Here is a 19844-nt window from a genome sequence, read left to right as displayed (position 1 = left end):
ACAGCTTTACTATTCACCTCACAAAAGAAGACTCGCCGGCTTCTGTCTGTTAGCATTTAGCTTGACATGCTCCCTCGTATTTCGACTGTTTGACGGCAGACATTATTCAGGTAATTTTTATACACATAACCGATTATTCAAATTATATTTGAATATATAATGATCGATTCGTGTCTACATTAGCACGTTTGACGACATAGGTGACGATCGAAATGTTTCCGCGTTAATTTGTGGACTTTTGTCGGCGGTTACTTAATTATAATTTAAAGCATATAGAAATAAAATAACGAGAACTAAAATTTCACCTTTGCTACTGCATACAAGACAAAGTTTTACTCCGGACACACTTTGATGCAAAACAGCGGAGTGACGTCACTGTAACCATCAAAAGGCTGCTTTTTTCCTCTCTCGCTTTATATTTAAACATAATATAGGGAAACATTTTTGCCGCTTCTAACATCTCCTGTTTGAAGTGGCAAATGCTTTTAAACCACAGAAATATGCTGTATTACTGTTCAATGCTGCCTCCAGCGGCTGGAGGATGTATTGCATTATTAACCTGCTCTGTGGCTTAGATTCCAGGTGTGTGCTTCAGGCTACCCGTCTTTGTGCAAGACAGTTAATCTACACACTCCTGTGTGATTTCTGTTTCAGTGGTCTACTTTCTCTGAGTATGATTATTAGATGTGTCACCAGGTTAAATCTGTTTTATCTTGTAGAACATCTGGTGACGATGTTGGGACTCCGGTGCCTTGTGGGTAATTTGAGTGTTCTGAGGTGCATCTCCGTGTCAGCTCATCCTGTCAGCAAAACACTGCTTGTCTCCACTGTGAAAATAACTGAAGCTGTTGGTCATTGTGAGCAGTACCATGACCCTCTGCTCGTCCAGACACGCTTCATGTCTCAGGGCCAGAAGCCGTCGGTTGACTCTGGCAGAATCCCGCTCAGGACGAGGCTGCTGGTGACGCTGCTGATTGGTGGTGGTGTATTGGGCATGTGGTGGTACATGGAACTGGAGAAGCAGCAGAACCTGCAGAGGAAGCGCATTGAGCAGCTCAAACAGGTTTCTGTGGGTCAAGGGAGCTTTAGCCTCCTGGACCACAGGGGGCAGCGCATGACCAAGAAAGACTTTCTGGGCAGCTGGGTGCTGCTGTACTTTGGTTTCACTCACTGCCCTGACATCTGCCCAGAGGAGCTGGAGAAGATGAGTGCCATAGTGGATGCCTTGGACAAGGATCCCGGTCTGCCACCCGTCCAGCCCCTCTTCATCACCGTAGACCCGGAACGGGACAACGTGACAGCAGTCGCGAAGTACATAAAGGACTTCCATCCCCGCCTGATTGGGCTAACAGGCACCACAGAGGAGGTGAAGCAGGCGGGGAAGGATTATAGAGTGTATGCCAGTGCCGGACCCAAAGATGAGGATGGTGACTACATCGTGGACCACACAGTCCTCATGTACCTGATCAGTCCTGATGGACTGTTTCTGGACTACTACAACAGGTTGAAGAACGAGGTACAGATTGCAGACAGCATCAGGAAACACATGAAGACTTATGTCAAACTGGGACTCCTGGAATCTGGACACTCATGAGTCCGTGATTCATAGACATGCTAACAATCCTGGTCACCCTTGAAACATGAACCTCCCGCAGGTTTTCTTCAGCACTGTTTGGACACAGTGACTTTTGTTAGCGTGGAGATAAAAATCATCCATAAATCTCTAACATCACAAACACAAGGTTGAATTATTACAAGAAGTGACTAACGTGATTGATTAAAGCAGAAACCAAAATTAAAAAGCTCAGATGGCTTTTTTTCTGCTGCTGTGCAAAAAAAATTAAAATGTAATAATGCTGTAAAAATTAGATTCTAAATATGAAATAATGTGAACAATATAAATGTGGAGTTTCATACTTTACCTTCAGAACAGATGATTCATTATCTTGTATTTTGTATCATGTATTTGTATCATTTAATAAAATAATTCATTAGTTTGAAACTTGCGCTGAATCAGCATGTACAGAAATTTAATGTCCATGCTGTGCAAAAAAAAAAAAAAAAAAAATCATCATTCAGCCACCAGACAAAACTCAAAAGTATTTATTACAAGTAATATTTTAGACATTTCAAAGAGGGAAAACATAATTTCAGCTTGTTGCCATAGTGACAGAAGCATAAATACCTGACAACTCCACCAGACTGTTAAGAATAACCTTCATCAGCATGATGAAGAAAAAACTCAACTCAAAATGTTGAGAAAAGCCAAAAAGTCACTCATCACACTTGCACAAAAATGTTTCTTCCACAAATTTTTTTATTCTTGCAGCATTCTTCCTGAGAATTTTCCAACTTTTTCTGATTGTTTTTGACTTTTCTCAAATTAAGTTTCATCTCAAAATCTCAGGTCAGTTTATTTACTTTTTTATATATTATTTAGGGTAAAATAACAGACCTGCTAGTTACGTTCACACAGCTGTTCATGCAGAATGTTGACCAGCAGGGGGCGTGTGGGCAGGAGTGTTTAACTGTAAGAACAGACCTGCTCCACGGTCCAGAGGATTTCAGATGTACATAGTTTCTAAATGAGTTAAAGTCTACAGTTCATCCTTTTAGCCCGCTAACATGTGTGTGCCATGACCACTTTACCCGTTCACAATAAAACTATCTTGCATCCACCGCTACTTTGATGTTAAACTGTGGCTTTTTCCACATTCTGACAAAGTTTTTGAGAGCAGCTTTGCACATTTTACTTGCTGTTCCCTTTGTTTTTCAAATTCAATAGTTTTTGCTGGTCGGAGCACAAATACATAAAGCTGTGATCGCACACGACACGCTAAACATAAAGTAGTTAGCAGGACTGTTACAAAGAGACGAAATGAAAAAAAAAAAGATCAAACATCCTTTTTAAATTACAGAGAACTATGATGAAATGTAAAACAGTGTCATGTTTATGTCCTGCAAGATGTTGAGAATGTGTCCAAAATGTTTTTTTAAAATTTCAAACTATAAACAGTATGGGGGGGAAATGTGGCGCTGTGTGAACTCAGAGGTCAGGAGGAGGTGTGAAGGGTTTTGAATCTGTCGGTGGCTCTGTGCGTACTGAGCAGCGTCAGGCCCATCGAGTCCACAGCGTCCTCCAGACCCTTGGCGCTGTCGATCTCGACCGTATAGTCGTTTGCCTGAAAACGTTACACGTTAGCTGTCACGTTTCAGTTTGTCTCTTCTGATTTAAAAAAAAAAGTCTGTTAATCGTTGGCTTGTTTACCAGCTGCAGAGACGCCAGCAGGTACTTGCAGGCTTCAAAGTTGTCCAAGCTGTGGACAATGGCAGCAAAGGTTCTGCGGCGTCCAACGCTGCTCAGCGCGGCCACGATCCTGTCACCATAATCGTGGATGTCGAACGGCGGACGCTCCTCCTGAGAGTCGTAGGGAGCAGAAACTACTCAGTCTAAAACCAACCAGCAACTTTTCCCCCTAATTTATCTTCAAAAGAGGAAAATATTTTCTACATGTCAGGATTCAGTGATCAGAGGGATTTCATTGTGGTCTAAGTCTTCAGGGTCCTGGGGCTTCATGTCTTACTGTGTATTTGTCAGTCTCTAATCAGTGACCTAAGGTGACAGCTGGATGTCTTTGGTACCAGGTACCACCTCCCCGGTTCTAGTGTTACAGAATAAGAATGATTCATTACCTGCAGAGCGAGTTCAGGGCGGATTTGGTCCTCCCAGTCTTTGACTCTGCGAGACAGCGCCGTCTCCTGTGTGTAGCCCCGTGAGTTCAACACCAGCTGCTCCTGCAGGACCGACAAAGACAACTTCTACCTCACGACTTCATTGATCACTTTATTAATCAGAGACTTACAATCATTCACACCATCTGGTTAAAGTGTGACGTTGTGAAGGTTATGATCACATACCACTCGCAGCTTCACCAGGTTTTCATAAGTCATGTCCTCAGTTCGCGTGTCTGCAACACAAATCCGCATGTTTCGTTAAAGATTATCACACACACAGTGCCATCGTTTGCTTGACACGATTTAGGTGTTAAATGTCACCTTTGGTGTTTTACTTCAGTTTGAACAAATCATGAACTCAAGACTTATTTTTCTTTAAGGGCCCCTTCACACAAAGTGCAAATAAAGTACAAGTCAGGGCAACTCACGGCGAAACAGCTCGTATGATCGAACCACGCAAACATCGCACCGACAGGCAGGCGTACATGATGCCAGTGGGACGGTTCGTGCATGCGGGAACACAGCAGCTTTTCACAGCTACTGCGCAATGTGGTTACACGCTGTGAAGATTAAAAAAAAATACAAATTACATGCCATCCACAGGAATCAAACCCATGCCAAAAGTTCTGATTGCCAGTCAGAAACTTTACCGCTGAGCTACGATCAGCCCTGTAAAAGGTGTGAAAAACTGCCTCATATCAGGAAGGACATCAACATATTTAAAAAAATAAAATAAAAATCACACACCGTATAAAAACACCGCACTGTATTGAATCCCTCTTATCAAGCGAACAGTACAAATACGAGCCGTCTGTTCCTCTGTAGATGACCCATGATCACAGACGTACGGTCATGAAATGACATGAATGATGAAGCAGTTCGCTTGTCTCATGCCCACATCTACCGGTCCGGTGCATCCATCCGCCTGCACGCGCGAGTTCTGCCCGACACACGTCTTGTGGATGGCGTGCCACAGCACTGACACCGCGTCATGTGGAACAGAGCTCACGTGGGGGATGTGACAGTCAGATCGTCCGCTGCGTGTTCTGATCTGATGGCCCGTTTCAGCCTGGGGGCAGCCTGTCAATAGGCTGCAGCGAGGGAGCGCATGCACACTGCAGCCCACAGCATATATCGCCACCGCAATATACGTTTTTATTTATGTCCACGTGATGACAGCAAACAGACACACACGTGTCACAGTGGGCAATTGTTAGTCCATGTCCGTCCAAACACAGTACGTGTTGTCCAGCTCGACAGATCTCCACAGCTGCTTCAGTGGGTGGACACATCTCCTGTCAATTCAGCACACACACACACACACACACCAAAGCCACACCCGTGGGGAACTTAGACAAATTTCACAGCCAGCACGACAGTGATTGTCTGCAGACTGTCATCGTGTTCATAGTGTGAATGGCCACACATTTTCTAAGTGCAAAATGAGCAGTGTTAGATGCTCGTGCGTGTCAGCTGGAATTTGGCCGACGCCTGCCGTGACAGGGATTGATGGGTTCACACAGCGCACACTGTCTTTTAGCCGCTGGTGTGCGCAAATAGTTGTAGCAACAGATGTACGAGGCGTTCAAGGCAGGGACGATTTTACACATTTTGCATACGATTCCTGCTTCGGGCGCACTTCGACCAAACTTTGCACTATGTGTGAAGGGGCCCTAAGGGAATTCCACATGAAACATGTTTCATAGTTTGTTTCATATAGCACAGCCATCTTATTTTTTCTTCAAGGGAATTCAACATGAGACATGCTTCAACAGCCACTAACTTTACTTAGTGTTAGCTTGTTACATTTCCAGGAAGCAAACGTGAATGAGCTAATTGTCCAGTGAACGACTCAGCCAATAAGAACAAGATGATGAAAATTGAATAATTTCATTGGCTGCATCAACACACCTAACTGCCTTCTGGTTGTGAAGGCAGGGGGCGCTGTCTCACACAAGAAACTGCTCATTCCAAGCACTTTCCGATGAAATGACAAAACAAAAAAAATTTTTTACAGATGTACACAATGAATTTTAAAAAAATATATATAACATTAACAGTTAATTTACCTGGTGATATAAAATCCGGTGCTGCACCAAACTCCTCAGGAATGTTTGGACAAAGTTCCGGTTCATTGTCAGAGTTGTCATTTTCTACAATCCAGAATAACAGCCAAATTAACAGGACATCACGTCTTCATGGGGACAAAAGTGAGGTTTTTTTTTTGTTTGTTTGTTTTTGTTTTTTTTTTACCATTCTGATCCAGGTGACCGAACTCCTCCATAGGCTCCGCCTCCTCCCGCTGCAGAAACGTCTGCCTGAGCTCTTCATCAGAAACGATCACACCCTGTGACGACCGTACGTTCAACAGGCTGATCAACAAGCAGAGTGCATGACATCACGTGACCAGAAGACAGCGACATACCGCTCTTCTGAAGATCCGCCGGCGAGCTGACATCTTGCACTTCATGTTGCTCAAGTAAATGTAGTTCAGATCTGATGGGAGAAAAATTTCAGAGTTACACTCCTTTAACCATCAACTAGCGTGTTGGATGGGAAATTACACCTTGATTTCAATTAACGTGTGCTGGCTTTGAGTTCAGAGTCCATGGTTGACACCCGGTTCACCGGATTCAAACACAGACCCAAAACTACACAAATAGTAGCAACAATTACAAACATGGATATAATATAAATGATTCATATAAAGTTTGTTTAAACCAATAAAAACTTGATTTATTTATTGTTCCAGCGAATGAAAAGCAGCATTTTGTTGTAGCTGAAACCAGTTTAACTCACACGTGGCCAGTTTAAACTGGTTTATCAGTGCTTCAGGTCGGGTTTTCACCTGTTCTTACCTGTAAACGTGGGTCCATTTTTTAACTTGGGCTCAGGAGGATCAACTGCAACAGAAACAAAAAGGTAAATTCACGTCACCTGGAAGCTGCTCAACTTTCAGACCCCCTCAAACATGAACCGCCTCTTACAGGTCCCACTGAACCAGGTCCTGAAGTCCTGCAGTTTGGACGCCCGCTTTCGTTTTCTCTTCCCACCTTCATCCAAACCGTCGGGGACCTTGTAGCATTTTCCTGGACAAAGATGACAAACACTGAAATATCACATATGGATGACACTGCTTTTATAAAAAGACACCCTGAGTCCTGAGTTTTACCCGGTTTAAGTGGTTTGTCCTCCCCGGCTACGGCATAGGGGTCGAGAAGTGTCCAAGCACTTGCCTGAAACAAAAAGAATCATCACACAAACAACATATTCAAAATTATTAAGTCAAACTCTGAATATAAACATGGATTCTGAAGAGAAAATACAGAATCCAGAGTATCGCAGAGTGGTCCCTCTTTTCAATAAATTATCTTTGTGATCACACTGCAGTATGTCTCCAGGATAAGCAAAGTGTAAAACAACACTTTTTATCACTTTGAAATGTGTGCAGAATATAACGATACAGAAAACGAGACATTCTGAGGGCCACAAAGTGGAAGGTCGAGGTCCTCAACCAGCCTCCGGGCCACCGCTTTAAAACCTCTGGACTCCAAATATAAATTCTCTGTGGTTACTGTCAGAGCATCTTGGAACGTGGACACATTAAGAGCTGTTAACTGTTGAGGGACGTCAGCATACCGTGTGCGTGGGCTCTTCCTCCCTCACTCTGTCGAGTTCAACCTGCTGCCGCTCTCGAACCATCCTGCCTTCCCGTGGAGCCTGGACACAGGTTTTTATCCCCCCACCGCTCAGCAAAATTGTAGATGTAAATAAATTGTATTACAAACATGTGAGGTGTGTGCACGGTCCGTGTCAATTTGGACAGACCTCATGTCTTTCAACGTGCTCCTCTGGTTCCTGCTCCATTCCAACATCTTCTACAGGAGCGAGGTTCTCTTCTGCAGCATCCTGTGCATCATCAATGTCAGCTCCGCCCACTGCAGGCTCCTCCAACTGCCGAAATTCAAAATCTGAAACGTCAAAAACAGAAAAGTATAAAATTATACACCGGCACTCCTCAAAGTGCAGCAACCTTTAGATTTATTATATAAAAATACAGCTGCACCGTGCGCTCTGATACCTTGTTGCTGGAACTCAGCTGCGGGTCGGTACCCCTGCAGCAGTGTGGAACAGGACGATTTCAAGGTGAGGAGGATGAAGTCTTCCTCTCCTGGGAGGAAGAGGTTTATTCTGAAGTCTTTCAGGCTGCACAGGATGTCTCCTTTCACACTAAAACACAGACATGTGAAAACCAGCCGGACGTCTTCACAGACGGGTCAAAGAAAAACCTGGAAGACTGACCTGATCAGAGGAAACTTCTGCTTCTCAAAGGATTCTGGAGGAAGCAGAGACTCAGGAGGAAGAGGAGCGACATTCACACACTGAAAAACAAAGAGGGTGGGCGTCACCAGGGGGCAAACAGACAGACGGGATGGGCATCACAAGGCGGCAAACAAGACAGAGCGAGCGTCAAGAGGAGCCAAACAAAACAGGGCGGGTTCCAATCAGATGGGACGGGCATCACAAGGTATCAAACAAAAACAAACATTTCCTGTCAGTCAGATGATAGATTCTGTCCATGTTCATACAGCACTGTGTGAAGCTCGCTCACCGTGCCTGATAGAACCTTGTGTTTGTTTTCAGAAATGGTGCAGTCCATCGTGGTGAACTAAAAATAAAGAATCAACAGTTAAAACTCCAGAGTCTGGTGTTGTTTTGAGTCTTTGTTGACACTTTGCAGAGTCATCCAGGGACTAAACATTTTTTCCTGAATATAGTAAATTATTTCAGGTTTTTTTTTTTTTTTTTGGCTTTCCTGGTTCTTACTGTAGCACTGTCATCATCATCTTCATGACTGCCCGCCGCAGTATCACCATCACCCTCCTGGCATTCTGTCAGTTTATTTTTCCTGTCAGAAGAGCTGCGTCATAAATAAATAAATAAAATCACAAAACTCCTCATCAATCTTGAGTTTGCATAGAGAGAATCTTACTTCTTATTTCTGTCATTGATGTAGTCCAGAGTTTGATAAACCAGACTGTGCAGAAGCTCCACCTGAAACACGTCAAGGTTTTAAGTTGGAAAAACTTGTTTATTTTATACCTGAAGATGGTTGTTTTTTTTTAAGTCCTACTTTTTTGCTATAGATACATGCTGATCCTTGGATGAGTAATGCGGCCTCCGCAAAGTTCAGCCTTGTCTTCCCGCCATCAAATGTGATGCACATCTCATCCAGCTACAAAATTTTTTTTAAAAAGTCAATCTTATAAATGTGTAGAAATTCTGACCCATCACACATTCTTCATCCAAAAGCACTAACATTAACCATTTTCATTATGTAAAAAAAAAAAAAAAAAATGGAGAGAGAGAGGGAAAAAAAGGCAATTTGGCCCAATTTCAAACATCTTTAAAAAATAGAGTAACCCCAGCAAAAACTGCAGGGTGCAACTGGCTCACAACTTTATTCAGATACTTAAGTTTCATGAAAAACAGCTGACTGTCAGTTATTAACAGTGATGACTGCAGCTTTCTGAAACAATGATTCAAAAACCTCTGTCATGTTACCTCTTCCAAATAGTCGTTGAGCTCAGACGCCACATCCACATCCCAGTTCTTGGTGAGCTCTCTGATTGGTTGCAGCAGGTGGGCAAAGCGGCTCTCGACGGACTCCATGTTTAACTCACTGTGACCTGAGGAACATTAGCATTCAACCAGAGACCAAAAAACTCAGTCCAAAAAAATATACTGATCCCAATGAATGACAAGTCAACTGATCGGAAACGATTCAGATATCCTGATCATCATTTAAGACACCATAAAAAAAATTAATCAGCTTTTTTTTTTTTTTTAACAACACAACTCTGGCCTGTAACCAGATTATTTTACATTCACACAGAACAGTTGTGTTTCTTCTGTGTGTGTCCATTTTTGGATCAAATTGGGCAACACAGACAAAAGGTCATCCAGGAACTAAACAACACACTTTTAGAAAGAACCTGTCAAAGGTCACAGAAAAAGGGTCAACGTTTATTTTAAACAAAGGCTAATATTTAATGAATCTTTACAATGAATGTATGAAGTGAATGTTTTGACAAATGTGACCTGTCCCTCTTCTGGGTCATTATTATTATGTACAATGTTGTGCGCTGTGGCCTCAGGATGCAGGTTTACAATGTATTTCTAAAATGAGAGAACAGGTGGCTGAGTGGGTAATAAGATGGCCTGCCAATATGCAGACCTGGGTTCAAATCTCACTCATGCTACCTGTCTGTGTTTTAGACAATACACTTAATCTGTATTGTCTCCGTCCACCCAGCTGTAAATGGGTGGACGGATATGCACCAAGGGGTGTTAGGACCTATAAAGGACTTATTTCTCCTCTAAGATGATGACAGCAGGATGCAGAGCTTTATCCTGCTTCCACTTCATGGAATAATTTGAACATTTTTGCTTGATTGTACATGTATTTGGTGTTTTTCTTTAATGGTTGTTAAACTTTAATTTTTTTTATGGCAACAAGTAAAAAGGCTATAACAAGACGATGGCTGTGTGGGGAACCTCCTACTATCGACCAATGGGTAGCAATAATCATAAACATCCAGCGCATGGAATGCATGACCTTCATCTTAAGACTCCAAAAGGACAAAGACGATGCTCTTTGGGGAAAAATGGGGCATGTATCTCACAACAACAGGTGATAACCTGCTTTGTTTTTGATTTATGGTTTATAAGAACAATATTCTTATCTCATTATCTCCAGTACTGTACTCCTATGCTCTCGATCGTTGCTGTTCTCAGAACTGTTTTACACTAATTGTATCTTGTTTAGTTTATAAAATGTCCTTTGAAAAAAATTAAAAAATAAAGTAGAAAAAAACTTTAATGTTTTGATGTTCATATCCAGCAGTTTCCAAACCGCTGAAGTGCAATTTTGACTATATTAGTAATTATTATTAGACATGTTCTCTAGTCTGGCATCTGAAGGACTGACGTCATAGAGGAACTTACTCCTCTGTGACCCATCATTTTTTTTAAAGTGTTGCATTTTTTGTTTGTTTGATGTGAAAATCTTCTCATTTCCAGCTAAAAACGGCTAAACATCGAATATCGAAAATATCCTGAAGATCTTTGAACTATTTTTTCTGTCCCAGCCAACCAGCGATTTCCAGTGACTATCAGACGGCTAAAGCACCTTTTCAGCACCGATGCGACATTTTAATGTAGTTTTACGACTTAAAATGAATAACATAAACGCTTCTTACTCACCAATAAAAGAGTTGAATGACTAAATGTTTACAGCAGCAGAAGCTAACAACACAAACAACCCGCCGGAATTCTTCTTCGTCTGGTGCTTCATTTTTGTGCAACACCGCCGCCAGAAGGACAGGAGGCTATAACGCAGGGCGAAACGGCTTGAACGCGTTCATTTTCTGCACTCCGTGAACTTTGAAGCTCTCGGTTCTGCTGTGTACTAAACGCAGCAACGGATCACCACAGCAGTGACTAAAAATAAAACCTTTTGAGTAACGTGTGCTCCTTTTTGTTGGGTTTTTGTTGAGTTTGAAAATCAGAAATATTCCAAGAATATACATTTGCAATTCTGCTGCTGTGCAAGATTCCTGGAAGTGCGCAACCCGTAGGGCAGAAGGGGAAGTATTGTTAAAATTTCCAAACGATGTTTTCAACCTCATCGTAATCCTAACCCTAATAGATAAAATAATTTGAAAGGACATCGGGTTAGAGCCTTATAGTCAGATTCAAGATTGCAAATAATAAATAAATAAATAAAATCCGTTTGTCCCGGTTTGTATACTGTGCCTGACATGACATCCTGCTGATGTCACTGAATTCTTTGATGATGTCACAGTGACATCACGTCACTGTGTTCTTTGTTCCCCTTACATTTGAACCTCTGTTCTCCTCACAGCTGCTGTGTGGTCACCATTTACACATTAGCTGCATTTTATCATCTCCAATACATCTTTGTTTCTACAAACTGCTGTTAAAGAGGTCGTATTGTGCAAAAATCGGTTTTATTGACATTTTAAAGTTGACTAATGTTGGGTTTTTGTGTTAAACATCTCCAAAGTCACAGTTCTCCTGTCTGTGCATGTAGAGCTTTTCCTTCTTCAGCTAAATTTAGACCTGAAACGCTTCGTTTTATAATTCTGTGACTTATGTCCTGTGCAACACACTGAGCTGGTGGTCTCAGATGAAGCGCTGCACGGAAGGAAAAAGCTGCAGTTCCTTGGTTGGCCACAGGAGGCTGGCTCCAAAAGTGAGCAGGTTATCATTCAATTCATGCTTAAAATGTTCAAATTTGGAGCAGAAATAATGTTTACAGCCTGGTACAAAAAAATGGTCTCTATAGATAGTTTCCTTTGGGGGTTATTTTTTTCTTCCAAATTTTGTAGTTTAAGTTTAAGAGGTTTTGACATACGAATATGCATAATTTGAGTGTGGTCACTTCTGGGTTCTTCGGGGCATCGGCAAAGTTGGCGCTGCCAACATGGCAACACTCATATGGGCGTCATATCTGCAGTTCTGGTTCTCGAGATACCTATGGGTGACGTCATGAAGGCTTTGTCCAGTATATGTAAGGTGAGGCAGGTAATGACGTCACCACAACCACAGCTGATGTTTTGGTCATGATGTAATATTTCAATATGTTACTGAAAAAGAAAGGTCGAATAAGAGGAAGAAAGAAAAAAAAAAGGTATGAGTGAATGAAAGGAAAAGCGGGAGGAAGAACAGAGGAAAAGAGAGAGGCGACAGACAAAGACATTTTTCTTAATGCTTGCATTCCTAAAGTGTGAGTTTCTTGAAAAGCGCTACACACATAAAACGAGAGATGTGGAGATGGAGAAGGGAAAGAGAAAGAAAGAAAGAAGATCGACAAAGTAACCGAGTGAACGAAGCGGAGAATTATGCCGGACGACCTTAAATCGTCTGGCTCTCTACCACGTGACAGTTTTTTCTTGGAAAGTTCCTAGAAACGCTGCTGCAGTCTTTCTGTGTCTGTCGGGTTTGTACAGACCGGGAGGGACGCACGCACGCACGCACGCGGGCTCTCTGACTGACTGCTTTCTGTTTTCTGTTCTGGAGCTGAACGTGTTTTTGTTTCAAGATGAAAAAAAGTGACGCTGCGAAGCCGCGCACGCGAGTTAACGGACGAACCGACACCTGAGGTACGTCACTAATAATCAATATGAACATGAGACCGACCCTGTGTGCCAGATACGGTTCAAAACCAACGTCAAACCGTACAATATAATTCATCTAAAAAATATATATATTTTTAAAAAATTGATAAAATACTCTTGATCAGGTCAAATGAAGAGCGCGTTCATTTTTTTTATGTCCAATTTAAATAAATTACATTTTTCCCTCCCACAGTTCAACATTCCACACGTTTTCAGCAGAAATAAAAAAGGAATTATTAAATTCTGACCTTGTTTGTTTCAAATGAGTCACTTCCCTTGTGAACACTAATTTAACACCATGTTTGTTGTTAAATGAATAAGTCCCTTCGGCTGCAGGGCCGTATATAGGAATGTGAAAGGGGGGTTCAAATCCTTGAGTTGGGGGTCCAGTGGGCCGCAGGGCCCCCAGTGGGGTCGAGGGGCCCCCGGTGGGGTCGAGGGGCCCCCGGTGGGGTCGAGGGGCAACGCCGTCGTGGGGAGCTCAGGGGGGGCGAAGCCCACCAAAGCAGAAGCTTTTTGAGGATTTTGTGAGGTGAAAAGCTACCTAAATTTAATTTGAAACCCAAAATGTATCATTTTAGGAAATACATTTTTATATACAAATACGAGGGTAGGCTGAAAAGTTCTAAGGCTGACTATGATGCAGTTGTCGAATTGAACAAATTCAGGGTTATTTTTCTACATAGTCTCCCTGTAACTCCACACACTTCTTCCAGCGGTGCTTGAGTGCTTCGATTCCCTTGGCATAGAAGCTTTCAACTTGAGAGTTAAAATAGTCCTCAACGGCAGCCATCACCTCATCATTGCTCCGATAGTGCTTCCCAGCCAAGTTTTTTTTTCAGGTTTGGGAACAGATGAAAGTCCGAGGGTGCCAAGTCAGGGGAGTATGGTGGGTGATCTACCAGTTCGAATCCACACTCGTGGGTAGTGGCCATGGCCACTGTTGACTTGTGAGCTGGGGCATTGTCTTGATGGAACAGCACCCCTTTCGTCAGCTTTCCTGGTCGCTTCTTTTTGATAGCCTCGCATAACTGTCTCAGTAGGTTAGAATAGTACTGTCCATTTATGGTTTGTCGCTTTTCAAGATAGTCCACGAACACAATGCCCTTGGCATCCCAGAAAACTGAAACCATGACCTTCCCCGCAGACGAAACGACATTGGCCTTCTTTGGAGGTGGTGACCTTGGGTGTTTCCACTGCATTGATTGTTTTTTGTCTCTGGTTCAAAGTGGTGAACCCAACACTCATCCTGGGTAAGAAAACGTTCCATGTAATTGCTGGATCCTCTTCAAATTGCGCCAAGTTTGCCTTCGACATGACTGGCCTGGTGTGTTTCTGATCAGGCGTCAGAAGACGTGGCACCCACCGAGCTGACACCTTTGACATTCCAAGTTCTTCATGCAGAATGTGTTCAGTTCTCTCATGGGATATTCCCACAGCATCTGCTAGCTGATTAATCATCTGTTGTCCATCACCATTTCATGAACAAGGTCAATGTTTTTCTGGGTTGTGGCTGTTGCAGGCCGCCAAGACCTTGGGTCGTCTTCAAGGCTTTCTCTGCCCCTCTTAAATTCAGCTGCCCACTTCTGCACTGTAGATATGGAGGGAGCTTCATCCCCTAATGTAGCAACCATATCTGCATGAATGTCCTTGGGCTTTAACCCCTTCTTATGCAGGTACTTAATCACACCGCGATGCCAGATTTTGTCCATTTTTGCCGTTTCCCTCTACCACAAACTTTCAAACATGGCTATGAACCACAAACTACCTCACAACCTGGAAGAAAATAACAGTCATCAGAAGAGTTGAACTTAATGCATGCCAAGTTTTATTGAAATGGCATTTCTCCTTATTGGTGAGCCTTATAACTTTTCAGCCTACCCTCGTAGTCCTTGCTTGGGATTGGATCAGTTGCCATAAGAACCACCCAGGAAGAACCAAGATAACATTAATGCAAACTTTATACCTGCCTGTCGGTTACGAATGATGCAACCGACAGGCGTGAGAAAACTCATGCATGCGCACGAAAGTTCAAGCTTGGCTGATGCAAGCGCACATGATTCAAATCCATACAGTTTTTGCAAAAATAAAAAGGTCGGATAGTTTTCTAACAGACCTCGTATTTAGCGGTATTAATATTCGCATTTACATTATGAATATGTACATATGTATGTTATGTATTAAAATAGTGGTATTTAATTTGGCGACCTTGTTTAACTCGCGAAATTCGCATAATAAATCCCACGTGAATATTTGCACCTTTACAGTATTTGCAACAGGAAGGAGAAGCTCCCTTTAGTTCTCAGCTTCTACATACAAACATGTTTTTACAAATCAGACAAGTGTAATTGTGTGTCTACATGGGTATTTACAAGCCTACTAATCTGTTTGATATCAGAGGAGGATAGGGACCAGGGAGCAAAAATTCTAAACCCCCATGGGAAAAGTTTATCTAGCAGTTTCCCCTTTCATCACTTAACGGATTACTCTGGCAGAGGAAATTGAAACTTGAGGGTGTATGATAATACGAGGTCTGTGAGAAAAGTATCCGACCTCTTTATTTTATGCAAAAAATATATGGATTTGATTCATATGTTTTTACGTCAGCCAAGCTTGAACCTTCGTGCGCATGCATGAGTTTCTCCATGCCTGTCGGTTGCGTCATTCGCCTGTGGGCAGGCTTTGAGTGCGCACTGGTCCGCCCCTCTCGTCGTTGTTTCATTGCGAGGAAATGGCGGAATGATTTGGGCTTTTTTTTCCATCAGAATTTTTTCAGAAACTATTAGAAACAGGCAGCTGGAAACCATTTGAAAAATGTATTTGGCTTTCAGTGAAAATTTTACGGGCTTCACAGAGAATAAGGAGTTAGGACGACCCACAATGGCGCACGACGCGCCACGCTCTGAGTCACCATCGAGAGGCAGAAACCACCACATCATTTCTAAATGGATCGCTGTGTGGAGCCGGGACCGTCGTGTGCAATTTCTCTGGTTATCACAAGAGCTGGACATCAGCCATTTTCCGTCAGATTTCACTTTTAACAAGAGATTTTGTCATGGAAAGCTGCACGGAGGCTTCGCGCATCACAACCGATTCGCTGATGAAGCGAGACAAAGGAACACCTCCGTTTCGGAGTGTTAGAGGACAAGTTGGGACATGCCCAGCTCTCCACAATTTCTCTTATACTCACTCGACTGGTAAGCACTGAAAGCAGAGATAGGCATATCCACTAACCACTTGGCCACCACCCCTAATGTTTGTTGTTATATGAATAATACAACTGAAATGGTTCAGCAGCATGTTTTATTGATACAAAAAACCACCAATGTGTCATTTCCTTTTTTTTTTTCTTCTTCTTTTTTTTTTTACTTTTGTCTTGGTCGAAGGATCACCGTGGCCTCACTGTTGGCCAACAGCGACAGTCAGTGCCTTGCTCAAGGACACTCTGGGATTGGGCCCACCATACACCATCTGGGGTGGCAATAGCGCAGTTGATAGAGCGAGACGTGACTGAAGGGTTGGCAATTCAAATCCAGCTCCCATCCTGTCAAAAATCTGCATATGGCCGTTGTGTCCTTGGGCAAGACACTTAATCCACCTTGCCTGTGTATTAATGAGGTGGTGGTTGGAGGGGCCGTAGGCACAGAATGGCAGCCACACTACCGTCAGTTTGCCTTGGGGCAGCTGTGGCTACGTTCGTAGCCTGCCACCACCAATGTGTGTGAGTGAATGAATAATGCAACTTGTAAAGCACTTTGGGTGTCTTGAACAGCGTTCTATTAATCCAAGTCAATATTATACATGAAATAAAGTTGTTATTGAGACAGTACTGCATTCCTTTTTCACAGTACAGTGTCTAATAAGAAACCGTCACGATTTTCGCAAGATAAAAAGGGACATTGTGACGTTGAAGCTGCACAGGAGGCAACAGGTGAATTTCAAGATCGAAGCTTCAGGTCAGGGTCGAGTGTGAGCCTTGATGTTGGCTGTAGTTTAAACAATAAAATGTGGTGTACCAGTAGCAATGTGCAGTTCATGTACAGTACCACAGCAATGACCGTAAATAAAAGCGCACCCCCCCCCCCCCCCCCCCTTTTCAATCATCAAGAAGAGAATAGATTTTTCTAGACATACAAAATAATCTCAAGGCACAGGCAGCTTTGAATTTAGAATCAAGAAAATTATTAAAATTTCACATCCAAAAACATTTTATCAGATTAACATTCAGATACAAGTCAGTGTTTCAGTTCTACATCATGATTATTACTAATTGATCGATGAGTTTCAGTAGCCGATTGATTAGTTAAACTACCAAAGTAATGTGAATGGTGGAGACAAAGTGGATTATAAGAATAACCAGGCTTGCTACACGGTTTGGTTTCCTTGCGGCAGATCTGAGGCAAGCAGCGCCTTCTTCCAGGCTGACCTGGATCCTAGAGACCTGATCCATGTCTGAGCTGCAGGTCTGAACATTGGCGTTCTCCAATGACCTGCCAGTCCTCAGAGTCCTCTGAAACTGCTGAGAGTGCCAGACAATCAGACAGCCGGTCCGGGACTGTGGAGTCGGACAAGTGGTGCATCGCCTCCGCCATGAGAGAACTGAAGAACACAGGTAACCTCCATCTGGATCAGAGTTTTTCTTCATCTGGATTGTCTAAGTCCACCCAGCTGTAAATGGGTATCTGCTTTGGCTGGGGAAGTAACCTGTGACAGACTGGAGTCCATGCTGTGGTGTCCAGTAAGAAGAACTAGCAACACCACAGAAAGTCACATGACCACCAGAGGTAGCCCAAGGCCCCATGATTCTGACATGTTTGTGAACTGGTTCCAAATTAGTTAAAGCTGTAGATAAAATGGTTTGAAGTGATTCTGTGCTGATGCGGTGCCAACCTTGTTAGACTTTAAACTGGTTTGAAGTCCAGTGTGGACAAAGCAGAGTAAATAAGGAGCTGCTGCTCACAGGTTCGTGTACTAATAACCGTCTTGTTTCTTGGCGGGGCAGGTTGGTACTGGGGCAGTCTGACAGCTAACGAAGCCAAAGAGATCCTGCAGGACGCTCCGGAGGGAACCTTCCTCTTACGGAACAGCTCGCAGCGGGATTACCTGTTCACCATCTCCACCATGACCTCTGCAGGACCCACCAACCTCCGCATCGAATACAAAGACGGAAAGTTCAAGCTGGACTCGGTGGTGCTGATCAAGCCCAAACTGAAGCAGTTTGACAGCGTGGTTCACCTGGTGGAGCACTACGTTCAGCTGTCTCGGACCAATGACAAAGCGACATCTACCTCACAAGCCTCAGCGATGCCCAGTGGGACGGTCCAACTGCGACTAACCAAACCGGTCTACATTGCAACACCTTCACTGCAGCACCTGTGTCGTATCGCCATCAACAGGACAACCAGGCAGGTGCAGGACCTCCCACTGCCCAACAGACTGAAGGACTACCTGGAGGACTACACCTACAATGTGTAGCCCCATGCTGGTTTCTGGGACCCTGAAGCCAGAATCTCAGGTTGGCAGCCTGCCTCGGTCAGAAAGCCAGTCTGGATTCTGTGGCTGACTGGACTTCCTGATCACAGAAGGTTTAAACTGTTTGCAGAACATCAGATGCTTTTGCAGGAACTTGACTTTTTGTAAATCAGAGAACGCTTCAAAGACCTTGAATTCACAAAATCTCATCACAAGGAAGTTTGAATGAAATCTGCAGTTTTATTTATGGGCGAGGTCGCCGTAAACACATCAGCGGCACAACTGTCTCAGACCTTTATTCGCTTCACGTGCATCAGCGCCACTCGCCACTATTGCTCATAGCAGGTTATTTTAAGTTCAAATTTTATTATTAATTTTAATTAATATTAAAGAAAAAAACATGAACTTGCCAGGACTCAAAATAAATACTTTTGGTTTTTGAAATCAACTTATGTTTCTCCGAATAAACTTCAATTTTATTTTATTTTTTATTTTTTTAAGACCGGGGTGGGCGGGGCTTGTGACATGGCTGCTGGTCATTCGAGGTAAACAGGAAGCTATTTATCTGACAGCTGTTCTTGTCTGTAATTTTGTTTTTTATTTTTCTTTTTGTACAGAGACAGCTGAGTCAAAATGTAAATAATGAGGACAATGTGACATAATATTTATTAAAAGTGGTTTTATGGTACATTATTCTTCGGGAGCACAGACCAGATGTTCTTACAGATGTGTGACTGTTTAAATTAGTTCCACTTATGACAGAAATAAAGTGTTTTTATGGCGCTTCCTCACTGTCTGTCTGTTTTTGGTTGTTTCACTGATGCAGGACAGTGGTTAGCACTGCTACTCCATAACCAGAATGTTGAGTTCAAAGCCCATTTTAGCTTGTAGATCTGTATTTGTGGCAGAAGCCATTCAAATAAATCACTTAATTTGAGACAGAACATTGACTCAGCACATGAAATTGATTAGTTGTTCAAAAATTAAAGTGAGAATTTTAAACTACATGTGAGATGATCATCAGCTTGACATCAAGGAAACACTTAATTTGGCAAAAAAAAAAAAAAATTGGTTTATCTTGATTTATAGCATTTTGACTTAAAACACTTTTTAAAGTAGTTCCAAGTAAATGCAAGATTTTATTCTACTAAATTTAAATCAAGAAAAAATTTTTAAAAAACTGACTTTAATATATATATATATGAACAGGTGATCAGCGGGTTTTTAGGTGTTTTATATGACAGTAATTTAGAGTTTGTATAAATCTGAATTGGCATTAATATGTAGTTCAAGAAATGATTAGTAATTAAAATTCTGCTTTCCACCGGGTAATTTCACTAATAAAGACTTATTCCATTAGAGGGGAGGAGTTTATTGACGTCACCTGCTCATCTTCTATGGTTTTAGCTGACACTTTCTCCATAAGGAACTTTT

General features: G+C 42.6%; 3 protein-coding genes across 3 annotated transcripts; 2 read left to right on the top strand and 1 right to left on the bottom strand.

Moving 5' to 3' along the window:
* Positions 1-18: 18 nt before the first annotated feature.
* LOC117504389 (protein SCO2 homolog, mitochondrial) lies at positions 19-1974 on the top strand. The gene is made up of 2 exons (XM_034163861.1): positions 19-110; positions 720-1974. Exon 2 carries the CDS (start codon positions 734-736, stop codon positions 1592-1594), a length of 861 nt encoding a protein of 286 aa, XP_034019752.1. The 5' UTR covers positions 19-110; positions 720-733; the 3' UTR covers positions 1595-1974.
* Positions 1975-2866: 892 nt separating this feature from the next.
* ncaph2 (non-SMC condensin II complex, subunit H2) lies at positions 2867-11120 on the bottom strand. The gene is made up of 20 exons (XM_034163920.1): positions 11002-11120; positions 9301-9425; positions 8870-8971; positions 8729-8790; positions 8563-8644; positions 8348-8404; positions 8038-8117; positions 7817-7965; positions 7564-7706; positions 7375-7455; positions 6908-6971; positions 6723-6824; positions 6594-6638; positions 6161-6231; positions 5989-6082; positions 5805-5888; positions 3919-3968; positions 3694-3795; positions 3269-3418; positions 2867-3182 (listed from the first exon to the last, which is right to left on the bottom strand). Exons 2-20 carry the CDS (start codon positions 9406-9408, stop codon positions 3054-3056), a joined length of 1755 nt encoding a protein of 584 aa, XP_034019811.1. The 5' UTR covers positions 9409-9425; positions 11002-11120; the 3' UTR covers positions 2867-3053.
* A 1646-nt stretch (positions 11121-12766) lies between these two features.
* Positions 12767-19196, top strand: socs2 (suppressor of cytokine signaling 2). The gene is made up of 3 exons (XM_034163581.1): positions 12767-12923; positions 17331-17550; positions 17941-19196. Exons 2-3 carry the CDS (start codon positions 17424-17426, stop codon positions 18411-18413), a joined length of 600 nt encoding a protein of 199 aa, XP_034019472.1. The 5' UTR covers positions 12767-12923; positions 17331-17423; the 3' UTR covers positions 18414-19196.
* The last annotated feature ends 648 nt before the right edge of the window (positions 19197-19844 follow it).

Source organism: Thalassophryne amazonica, chromosome 22 (assembly GCF_902500255.1).
Source record: "Thalassophryne amazonica chromosome 22, fThaAma1.1, whole genome shotgun sequence".
Taxonomy (NCBI): domain Eukaryota; kingdom Metazoa; phylum Chordata; class Actinopteri; order Batrachoidiformes; family Batrachoididae; genus Thalassophryne; species Thalassophryne amazonica.
This window is presented reverse-complemented; position numbering and strand designations above follow the sequence as displayed.